Source organism: Sorex araneus, chromosome 4, assembly GCF_027595985.1.
Source record: "Sorex araneus isolate mSorAra2 chromosome 4, mSorAra2.pri, whole genome shotgun sequence".
NCBI lineage: Eukaryota > Metazoa > Chordata > Mammalia > Eulipotyphla > Soricidae > Sorex > Sorex araneus.
In genome coordinates, this window is record NC_073305.1 from 160,434,855 (window position 1) to 160,446,977 (window position 12,123).

The 12,123-nt window shown below is 43.9% G+C and overlaps 2 protein-coding genes across 2 annotated transcripts in view; one reads left to right on the top strand and one right to left on the bottom strand.

Annotated features, from left to right (window-relative positions):
* Nucleotides 1–2,561: 2,561 nt before the first annotated feature.
* Nucleotides 2,562–12,123, top strand: part of TBPL1 (TATA-box binding protein like 1) — a 32,384-nt gene continuing 22,822 nt past the window's right edge. The window contains exon 1 of the mRNA XM_004609019.3: nt 2,562–2,855. The gene's annotated coding sequence lies outside the window, so the exon portion shown is untranslated. The remainder of the gene's footprint in view (nt 2,856–12,123) is intronic.
* The window catches only part of SLC2A12 (solute carrier family 2 member 12), a 97,976-nt gene continuing 89,186 nt past the window's right edge, over nt 3,334–12,123 (bottom strand). The window contains exon 5 of the mRNA XM_055135220.1: nt 3,334–3,722. Within this exon, the coding sequence (XP_054991195.1) occupies nt 3,719–3,722 (4 nt within the window). The 3' untranslated portion in view covers nt 3,334–3,718. The remainder of the gene's footprint in view (nt 3,723–12,123) is intronic.

The window sequence follows — 12,123 nt, forward strand, 5'->3', positions numbered from 1 at the left end:
TCCATCAAATATGGTGTGGTAATTATGAAAAATGGATAGGAAGTGTCTTTTAATGTGTCACAGCACAGTCCGGAAAGCGGCCTGGAGTGTGGCGGTGGTTGGGTAGTGGAGGTTGTCTACCGGGGCTGGGTCCCTTGGGGTGGGGAGGTTTCTCACCTGCCCCCCTCTGGGGCGCCCCAGTGAAAACAGGCTGGTGCAGAGTCTGGTGGCATGGCTATGGGAACTTCCTTTTATACTCCCGTCTGGAAGGAGGAGTTGTTGAGATCTACATAAACAACAACAACAACCTTCAATTCCCCTTCCAATTTCTCATCCTTTTTACAATTATGAGGAGCAACTCAGGTGGCAGGGAACATGTAATGTTGCGGGTGCGGAGAATGATTGTGTGGGAATCACTAATAGAACAAGCCCTGGAACACGCAAGGCACATGCTCTACCCCTTGAACTCTCTATTACTTGAACACCATAACTTGTACGTGGTTCTCTGCTTGCTCTGATCAGAACGTCTCATCCAGCTAATCCTCTTGCACAGCAAGCAGAATGTCCTGATCCCTTTCCACATCCATTCCAAGTCCTTTTGGCCATGGGCTGAAATGTTGCCTCCTAAAAGCCGTCAGCTACACTTGGACATTATTATCATAACCCAGCCTATTGCTCATTTCCTTCATTATATCCAGTACATGCTGTAATGATCTTTAAAAAATGTCATAGAGATAGAAACAAAATTAAAACTTCCTAATTTTACTGAGCATTTTATTTTTCTTAGGCAGAGCTTCAGGCATTCTATGTTCCAACTCCAAACTCACCGCATGTTAATATCCAATCCCTCCAGCAATGACCCAAGATTCCCTCCCTCGCCCCACCGCACCTCCTTAGCAAATTCATTTTCTTTGATTAAAATTTATAGTTTTGGGCGGGGTGGCGAAGCGATAGTACAACGGGTAGGGCGTTTGCCTTGCATGCGGCTGACCAATTTCAATACCAGGCATCCCATCCAAGCACTGGTAGGAGTAATTCCTGAGTGCAGAGCCAGGTGTGACGCGAAAAGCAAAAAAAATAAATAAAATTATAGTTTGGGTCACGTTTTACACTAGTAGACTCTTACGGTTTTGATGTACATGGTTACATCATGGGAATGCCCAAGACCCTTCACCAATGTCCTTATGTTATTGTCAGTCTGTCTCCTCCTCCTGCACCCTTCCTTGGCATTCTCATTTATATAACCCGGGGCCAAGGGTTTTTTCCAATCAAGTGATATCCTAATTCCCCTGTGGAAGGTTTGCAGAGCTTTTAAGTACTCAGCTATTTCGCTGAACACTTAGACAGGAAACAAAATACCTACCAGGAGGCAATTTTAAAGACTCGACAAGTAATGAAACACCCCAAACTGCCTCTTGCCTGACCCCCACCAGAATTCAGCCCAGTGTTCCCTCGCAAGCCATGCGTGACATGAGTTTTCATCCAGGTTTCACGGCAAAGGCCGGGTACCCGCACGCCCACGCCGTGGCCTGCGGTGGAAGCCGAGATGTGCCCGCGGAGTCAGCGCCGCGGAGATGTGGCTGCGGGACTCGGCCCGCCGCGCCCCCCGGCCACCGCTGCCCAGCCCGCCCCTTCCACGGGCCCCGTTCGCACCGGCGAGGGTCAGCCCCGGGTCAGCCCGTGCTTCCTCGGGCGAGGTGCCCGGGCAGGCTCCGGCCCCCGTCGCCCACGTGAGCGCCTCCCACGCCCGTGGACCTGAGCCTCCAGCTCGGCGCCCGGCCCCCGCCGCCGCCGCCCACCTCCAGCCTTTCTCCGATCGGGCGTCCCGGCGTGAACCGGGCCTCGCCAGTGCCGGCCCCGCGGCTCGGAGGGCCGCGCCCGACCCTAACCCGAGCGGAGTCAGGAAGAACAAAGTGACAGGCGACCCGGGGGTGACCTCCACTCCCCGCGTCAGCCTCCATCCGTCCTTCCCCGCCCCCGTCTCTCTCCATCCGTCCCCTGCGGTCAGTCGGTGTCCCCAGGCACTGCTCAGCTCCCGGCGAGGACGAGGCTGAACGTGCCTTGGCATCCCAACGCTTTATCGCGGGGTCGTCAATCAGCGCCTTTCTTTTCGCTGAAAAAGCCAAGCAGCACCCTCCTCCACCCCACCCCACCCCCCACCGTGCCCCTAGAGAGAAAAGAACTTAGAAATCATCTAGTCAGGACTGGCTTTTATGGACGATGTGACAAGGCGAACTCTTGTGTGGAAAGCGCCAACAAGGAAGTTCAAGGTTTTGATCCTCCACCCCAAATAATTAAGGTCCCCACGTTTTAGAACGCACTTCAGGAAGATGTACTCCTATTGAGCGATCGTTTTCATATGTAGTTTTTTTTTTTTCTAGGTCCTTCCAAACGGTTCTCAGACAAAGTCTGGTTTATAACGCCCCCTCCCCCCAAAAGCCCCCATCTTTCCCAGTGGGCGGGCAGGAGGAGGCGGGGGCGCTGACTTAGCGGACCAGGAAGAAGGAAAGTGCGGGAAGAGGCGGGGGAAAGTGGTGGGAGCAGTGAGAGCCGGAAATGACTAGCTAGCAAGGAGCTCACAGGCTCCCGGGCGGGCGGCGCTCTAGCTTCCGCGCTCGGTCTCTATGCTCCCCGGCGTCTAGTCTATTTATTGTCGCGGGGAAGCCGCGGCCGCCCTATACCCGGAACAACAAAGCACGAAAGACGGAGCCCGAGCCTCGGGGGCTCCTAGCAACGGGCCGGGGCGGGAGTTCCATGGAGACTGGGGAGCGCGCCCGTCTCATCATCATCCTTATCCTCGAGCTGATCCTTCGCGTCCGACGCAACCGGCAGCAGCGCTGCCGCCGCGTCCTCAGTCGCCGTCAGCTCTATCCACGGTAACCCCGAGGGCGATCCGGGGCGGGGAGTGGGGGTGGGGGGGAGCGCGGGCCACCCGGCGGCCGCCAGAGGTACCGGGTGCGGGGCGTGTGGGCGCGGGGCCGGGGAGTGCGGGGCCCGGGCGGGGCGCGTCCAGGTCTGGGGGGTGCGTGGGCGGGTGACCGGCTCCTGAGGCGCTCAGGTGGGTGACTCGGTCTCGGGGCCGCGGGAGGGTCGGGTTCTCGGGCCACTCCGTCAGATTCGGGGATCCTGTTAGGGATAACGGGGTGGGGGTGGGGCGTCACTACCCCGGAGCGTTATCCGGCGGGGGATGTAGGGGTTTTATTTTGCGCGATCGCCGCTGCGGGGCGAGACCGGTGAGGGGAGATTCTCCTCACCCGCCCCCTCATGGAACCTCTGCACCCGGGGGCTGAGGGGCCCTGAGGAGATGCTGGGGGGTGCTGGAGGGGGGGGGGGGCGTTGCTTCCCGAGCAAACTTCCAGCGGCCTCGGCCGCGGCGGGAAGGCTCCGGGAGAGCAGCTCCGTCGGTGCCCGGTCCCGACAATGCCGGCAGCCTCGTTTTAGTTTATTATTGTTGATGTTTTAAGGCGGAATTAGGTCTGGTGACGAAGGAGATGGAGCCGAAGGAGAGAAGAATGAATTGTGGGTGGAGGGCCAAGCCCGGATGAGAGTGGGGGCGGGGGGATAAGCGGTCAATAATAGGCGGCAGGGACCCGCAAAGTCCGTTTTAATAGGGATTGATGGTTTTTCAACTGTCTCCTGCTGCCGAGAGGGGCATCTGCCGGGTTTTCTTCGTGTGGCTCGTTGCAGTGAGGCGCAGACTGCAGCCAGTCCACATCTGTGCGCGCTCTGATCGCATCTGTCACCTGCAGTTCCAGAGAGACACTGGCAGTCACCCAGCGTGGGCTTGTGTATTTAGGGTTTTTAAGAGCAGTACCTTCAGATTGCCGCAAGTAGAGGGAAAGAAGAGGAAAGGAAGCAAGCCTGATGCGATGTGTGTGTGTGTGTGTGTGTGTGTGTGTGTGTGTGTGTGTGTGAGAGAGAGAGAGACAGACAGACAGACAGACAGACAGACAGAGCGTGCAACAAAATGGAAATGGGAAATGGGAAAGGAGGTATAGAGGGTTCAGTGTCCCTAGCATAATCTGCCATTTCTTTAGAAAGTTTGGGGAAAATACGGCATTTCATTCATGTCCAGAAGGCACTCGACACTATCTGGTTTAAAGAATAAATCACCGAGTGATTTTTTTCAATTCAGTGTTATCAGTTGTGCTGTATCTTTAAATCTTTAAGCCTTCCATGACTAGTTAGTGGTTTGGTTTTGTATTTTAGTTTTAGAGTCACACCCTGCTATGCTCAGGGGGTTCCCCTGGCTCCTGCACTCAGGAATTACTCCTGGCGGTGCACATGGGATGCTCGGGTCTGAGCCCAGGTCAGGCACCTACCAGGCAAGCAAGAGCCTTACCTCCTTTACCATCTCTCCAGCCACACTGGTTAGTGGTTTTCTACTCCTCCAAGCCATTCTCGGTCAGTTAATAAGGTTTGTGGTATACCAAAAAGGCCAGTATACAAGACTACAGTAAGAACCATTTTTGTCTCCAGTTTAAGCATTACAGATGAAAGAATGGTTATAGATCATAGAAGTGCTTCTGTCAGTCACAGCTTCTATTTGGCTCTCACTTATTTATTTTCTGCTAAACCTAGCTTCTCTTAAGTGAAAATGTGTCATCCTTATCTCCAGCATCCTGTTTTTTGTAAGCTCTCCTTAGAATCAGTCTCAAATTGTAGTGATCTGCTTCTCTGTGCTGATAGCTGGTTGACTAAGGCCTGAATCCAGTTTTTAACCCAAGCACCAATAGGCCTACTGTCTCTAGTTTCAGGAGGTTCACGTATGTGCAAAGATGAGCAGTTTCCTTTAACCAGGATGAGAAACGTGAACACTGGAAACTAACAATTCCTTTTTAAGACTCTCTGAAGAAAAAGTGCCCAGTTGTTATTTTTAGGATAATGAAATCAGTGGCTGTGCTTAGTCTCTTCATATAGCTGTTCAGTGAAGAATGTTTTCAGGAACAACCGAGTAGAGGCTGTTGGATATCTGTTTGTAGAGTGTGAGCAGCTCCATGGATTTGCTCCTGTGTCTTGTTGCCATCACTCCATTCTGTGTTTAAATGAGGGTCGAGCCCTTGCTTCCACCTTTACTAACCACCTTTATTGATAATCCAATTTCTGCTTTCACTGCTTTCAGCCCTTGCACCTCTAGTATACAGTGGTGGTATCTTAATCAAGTGTCCCAATCAAAAATTATTTTATATAATTCATATTATTTCTTGTGAAATTTTTGACATAAGCCCTTGGCCTGTATAGGCTCTTTATTAATGTTGCTTTGTCTATTGTATTTGCCTTTTGTGTTTCCCTGTATTTGGAGAATTGGAGTGGCTGTGTCGCATGCTCTGTATTCATTTTGAGTAACTCTTGTAGTGCAGTATGGCAGGTAAGAAAGAGCCTTATGCAAAGAATCTGAAGGCTGTTGAAATAGACAGGTAAAAATGCTTGAAATTTTCAGAATGAAGGTGATTTAGAAGTCCAAGAAGTAAAACTTAATTGAAGTCCAGTCACTTTTTAAAAGTTAGAATATAATTCCTGCTTTCATAATTCTTAGTCTAAAAGCAGCATTCATTTTTTAAAACACTTTTGCATCTGATTATTTGAAGCAGCATTTTGCTAAACTTAAGATAACTGATTCCCACAAAATTTTATGTCACATCAATTGCTTTTGTATGTGTATAAACATTAGAATACAGAAGTTGCGACAATACTGTCTGAATACATACAGAATAAATAGTTGAATAATTTTGGAGAGCTGATTATTTTCTTATGTATAAGCACATTATTTAAAAATCAGCAAGTACCCTCAGTAATATAGTTGAATGGCTATCAGTGCAGCTTTAGGTGAAGGAGACCTGTAATAACCTGGTGATTGATTTCCTTCTGTTGCATCATAGACTGTGTGATGAAATTATTAGCGTTATGAAAAATAAGGTGTAAATTTATTTTAGAAAAACATGCTAAAAGATTTCATTATATTCGAGTCAAAACCTGTAGTACTCTCGGATTTAAATGTATTATGACATTTGAAGTAATAAAAATTTCCTGAAAAACTATACCCATATTTGTGGGTGCCTGATGCCACATGAGTGTACAAAGTCAGATGAAAAGTGTTTATATTTATTCAGGCAGTTTTAATGCCCCTATAGAAAGCTTGGATCAAAGTACAACAGATACAAATTTTAATTTTAAGTTCTTTATTGCATGCGGCCTAATTCTATGTAGTTACGGGTCTGTGGATTACATCATACCTGTTAAATTAGAAGACTTTGGGAATCAGTACTATGAGTTGTCATCATATTGTGTTCATGTAGAATATCTTATGTATGAAAAGAGCATCAGTGATAAAAGGAACCTTTAGGCATCTAATTCTTGATACTTAAAATTTCAGTTTTATTCTGGTTGTAGGGATGCAAGTTTAAACAACAGATATGGCTCAAAGATGATTAGTATTCTGCATTAATCAATTCAGACAATTAAAATAATGGTTATAGTTGTTGGTTTTTTTTTTTTTTTGCTTGGGTTGGACTGCAGCGGTAGCACGGTGAATAGGACATTTGCTTTGCATGCGGCCGACCTGGGTTCGACTCCTCCGTCCCTCTCTGAGAGACCGGCAAGCTACCAAGAGTATCCCGCCCCGCACGGCAGAGCCTGGCAAGCTCCCCGTGGTGTAGTGGCGTATTCAATATGCCAAAAACAGTAACTTCAAGTCTCACAATGGAGATGTTACTGGTGCCCGCTCGAGCAAATCAATGAACAACAGGACAACAGTGCTACAGTGCTACAGTGCTTGCTTGGGTAGATAAAGTATTTGCTCTTGTATCTTGACTGCCACTTGGGGAAATTTCAAAACGTTGAAAGGATAGATATTATCTGAGATTTTCTTAGCCGTATACATTTGAGTTTTGTATTGTGATACAACCTTTTGAGTATGTGGGGTATGTGTGTGTGTGTGTGTGTGTGTGTGTCTTTGTGTGTGTGGGTGGTTGCAAAAAAGCAAGCTAGGAGAAATGTCATAAGTGGAAATCTGGTCATATTAGAAATTGTACTCATTTAGTCTTGTCTAGTAACTAAATGATAATAAAATTCAGAATTTAGCTGAAGTGACTTGGGATTTTTATTTGGGGGCCACACCCAGCTGTGTCCAGGGTTTACTGGTCACTACCTCTTTCCCACCTTGTTCCCCTGTACAGCTGGGTGAGACCCATGTTTTAAAAATTATACTGAGAGAGAGAAAACAGAAGGGAATGCCTTGCCACAGTGGCAGGGTGGGGTGGGGGGGAGATGGGATTGGGGAGGGTGGGAGGGACACTGGGTTTACGGGTGGTGGAGAATGGGCACTGGTGAAGGGATGGGTTCCCAAACTTTGTATGAGGGAAGTATAAGCACAAAAGTGTATAAATCTGTAACTGTACCCTCACGGTGATTCTCTAATTAAAAATAAATAAATTAAAAAAAAATTATACTGAAAGACTAAAGTGTGTGTAATGTTAGCTCTTTGTGTTTAGCATCATGGATACCTGTCCTCAGATATTAATACTTGCTATACTGTATTTTTTTTAAACTTGGAGAGGAATTAGTATCTTGAAAGAAGTAGAATTTTGTTGAATAACTTTTGTTAAATATTCTGAAGACTCATATGTTAACCCTCCTCCTCCTGACAAATTACTGGTGTTTTCATTGTGAAACAAATGTTTTTTTAATCCAAATCAGTTATACTTCCTTGGGATTAGGGAATCACAGAGTATGGACTCTGAGGGAGGCTGCCTGTGTGTAGCAGTGTGGCTTTGCTTATTAGAAAGAAGAGTTTGAGCAAGTTATTTCTCTACTCTGACTCCAGCTTCCTCAGCTGCAATAGGAGGTTATTATTAGTACTCTCTCCTAGGGTTGCTTTGAGAATTATGTAAACCACTTAAAAAAAATGCTCAGCATAGTTAGCTGAGAAAATATTAGCTGGTGCTAGGTAGTAGCAATGGTATTGGTAGTAAATAGTACATTCAAGGTGATCTTTTGTTACTTTTATTTGGGGACTTTATTTCTATTCATGCATTGAAATTCTTTGTCAGCAGACTACGGGACTCATCTCTGTTGTTGGGTTTCGAAAGGGGGAGCACTTTTGTTTAATTTTGAATTGTCACCCAGGCATCTGGTTATCACTTATGGCAGATGGACCAAGTAAAAAGAGACATCTCTGTTTCTTAGAAAAAGAAGTCCAACAAAGTCTGATCTGGCACACTGTAATAGCTATTGAAATGTTATTTCCCTGTGGACTTAACTGATTGTTGAGCTGTGTGGTACTTTTGAATAAAGGAATAGGCTCTAATGGTTTCATTTAACAGATTTAGTCTTTCTTTAGAAAGACTATTTTTTACTTGTATAGTTTTAAGTGATGGTAAACTTGAAACTTGTTGATGTTGTTATCAAGCCATTTAACCTGCACTTTTTGTTTTACGATAAATATTCTACATAGTAGTTCTGTAATTTTAGAAGTAGCAGAAATTGCTGTTCTGTGCCAATAATTCAAATGGCTCAAGAATGAATGTGTAAGATTGTAAGATATATACTTATAGGAAGGTTACCACAAAATCAAATGTTTTCCTGTCTAATTAGAGCAATAATTTGATAATTATACTGTTATTGAAATGACTCTTTTTAGTTAAGTTGTTTTAGTTTCCTTATATATGGAGCATCTGACTAGAACATAAATGTTCCTGCTAAAACACAGTTGCAAGTTGCTGTTTCCTATTTTGGCTAAAAAGCTTTATGAAATATAGAGATTTATCTAATTATCATTAAAGCATTGCTTTAAATATCTATGATAAAGTATTATGAATAGGTTTATCTGATATATTTTTGGCATTATTTCCATAGTCATCATGGATTTCTGATCTGAACATTTTTTAGCCAAAAGAGGAAATACTCATATTTTATATATATGCATACATACATATATATCTTAATTTTAGTGTTTTAGCAACTATGGACGATGTATAGGAAAATAGGCTCCCAAGTTTCTCTACTATTGTCCAGAATAAAACTTGCCTATTTTGAGATCAAGTCATGTCTAACATATTCTTAATGTTTCCCTAATGTTCTTTCTACCACACTGTTTTCAAGGATGAACTTTACTGTCCTTCATATATGAAGCTAATAAAGCCAGATGTCCAAAAGTACAAATATGAAGATGTGTATTTGGCTTATGACTGTGTTCAACAGTTACAGAAGCTGATTGCTTGAACCTCAGCTGAGATTCCTGGTGAACTTTTGAGAAACAAGAATATCACCATTCTTTTAAAGTTATCTTATGCTTTCATTGAGCCACTCACACCCTTTTATCCCTCATCTGCTATTAACTGTTGTGACTTTCTTGACTTGTATATGTTACAAACTAGTGAAATTGTCATAAGCATTCCTTAATTGCTTGTAGGTTGACTACACCCCAGTGTCTCCTCAGGCTTCATCCAGTGGTGTTCAGGGGGTCACCCACTGCTATGGAACAAACTTCCAGCATGTGCATGGGAGATGGTCCACCCCTTTGAGCTATTTCCTAGCCCTAGTACAGCCATCTTTAACGTGCTGTCACCATCGGATCTTCCTCAGTACAAACTTGGTGTGCTAATTTCAAAAGTACACTGCCTTCCTTAGCTGAGTTCTCTGCTCCTTTTTGTGAGGTGGTAATGTGTGTGTGGAGAGAGGGGGTGAAACTTGAAATATGAGATCCTACATGGCACCTCATGTCTCCCACTGGCATATTGCTAATGTAACTCATAATAGTAGAGAAAACATGTGGCCAGTAATCTTGAAATTTTTTGCTTCAAAGCGCAGTACAAAGCTCCTTAGATAAATAACTATTTTGCTGTACATTAAGAACGTGTGCCTTTTGATTTACTCTTTCTAGGCTTTTTATTTGAAGCTCGTTAAATTGGAAGAGATTCAAATGTCTGAAATTATATACTTGGTTTCTTTGTCCTTTTTACTCTCACTTTTTAAAAAGCCGTTAAAAGAACAATGGCTTTAAGATCAAACCCTGTTCAACTGAATGGCTGATATTTTGGCAGTCATTGACAGGGTAGCCATTCTATAATATCTATCATAGAATATGGTGTTAGGGTCTGGATGAGTTGGCACCATTGCAGGTGAAATGGAGAGTGTCTCATAGGGAAACAGGAGAGTAATAAGTAGATCAAAAGTGCTATGGTTGTTCTGGAGAAGAGAGTACAGGGGCTAAGCTGCTTGCCTGTGTGTAGCTGACCCTGGTTCACTCTCCATTGCTGCATGTTTGCCTGAGCACAGCCAGTTGTGGACCAGATGTGCGCACACACATGCACATACCTGCTAAGGGTCTGTGTATGTGTCTCAATTAAGATTATATCATATTAGAAATGCACTACACAAAAGCGCTTATAACTTGTTAAGCATAGGAACTATATACAGTGCCAGAAAGTGAAGTAAGGAAATAGGATACATTTAAGAGCACTTAATGGTTTGAGGCTATTAAGATTCTTACTGTTTTTGTGAAAAATATTAAGTCTTGCCCACTTATTCCCCAGCACTGCAGTTCTTTCTTTCAATTGTTTTTAAAACATTCACTTAATTTTCCTCTTTACTTAGTTTGTGACCAAAATGCCAGTTGAGCCAAGTTCTGAAGAGATACATTTATAATAAACAGTTCTGGGCCAGAGAGATGTTACAGCCAATAGGTTATTTGCCTTGCACAGTGCTAAGTCCGCTTTCATCCCTAGCACCCTATATGGCCCCTGAGCCCCATCAAGAAAGATCCTTGACCGTAGACCCAGGAATAAGCCCTAAGCACAGTTGGGTGTGGACCATACAAAAATTATAATGAACAGTTCTTTTCTTAGGGCATGGTGTCTGCGGTCTAGTATGTATCTATAATGCAACACTTTTGAGTTGCTCTGCCCTCTGTTTAGGGTCTCTTCTTTCAGTGTTTCATGTGACTGATTCTCTAATCCTGCAGATCTCATTTTAGAATCATTTCTCAAGCTGATGAGATAGCTTCTTGGGCTAATCACATGTTTTGAATGTGGGAGACCAGGTTCGGTCCTTTGAGCACTGCTGGGAGTGACAACCACGTACAGAGCCAGAAGTAGCCCCTGAACATTGTTGGGTATGGCCCAAAGACAAAACTAAGAATAATTTCTCATCTGTGAGGAATTCAGAAGGTCTTCCAGAATATTCCTCAAAAAATTCTCTGGTGTCCTATTTCTTTGTAACATAGGTCATATTCTCTAATTACTTTTACTCTTTGCCTCTGTGTTGTCAGTTTTTCCCACTTCCATATATATGTGTTGAAGGTTTCTTATCTGACCATTCGTTCTGAGTTATGTGCCTAGTATCCAGCCACCGGTCATTACGAATTACAGTCTTCTAAGGAATTCTCTGTTCAGTCTCCATAATCTGCTTCATCTACCAAATAAGCTACCAGAATTATCATCCTAATTGTCCGAGACCTTCACTTAAAAAAATACCTTGACTCTAAATGGACAAAATAGAGTAATATGATTGGTTTGAATGCTACAAGCTTCACAGCCTCCAAATCTACATATTTGCAATATTGTCTTTCATTTCAGTCACATCTCAACAGTCTCAAGTTTTTACCATTCCTTGTGCAAGAGCAGCCCTATCCTGGTTCTCTGTCTAGAGTACCCTTTCCTCACTACACTTAGAATCGGATTCTGTTGGTATGTAATTGATGAGACTCAAGCACTTTGGCTTAGATTGTGATGTTTTTGTTTATGAATCCAAGTTAAGGAAACAATGCATAATAGAGTGCAGAAATCTTGATGCTTTCTGTGATAAACATGTTCCATGTGATAAAATATATATAGATGCGACCATTGTAAGGACCTATTGAAAATGAAGTTCCATTACTTTGACAACCTGTTGTGGTGTTTCAGCCCAGAAGATCTCAGCTGACTACCCATTTGAACAAGTTTAGATTATTTTCAATGGCAAGGCCCTATGAAGTTTAATCAATATTTCTGAAAGTTGAGTCTATTTATAAATTTTGCTTGCTCTTTTATTCAGTAGTTTCAATCAGAGGACTTTCATATTATTCTTGTGTACTAAGTATTACTCTTGTGTACTAACCTTTACTTTTACTTGTATGGTGCTATCAAATAACTCCATTTATTATTTTGC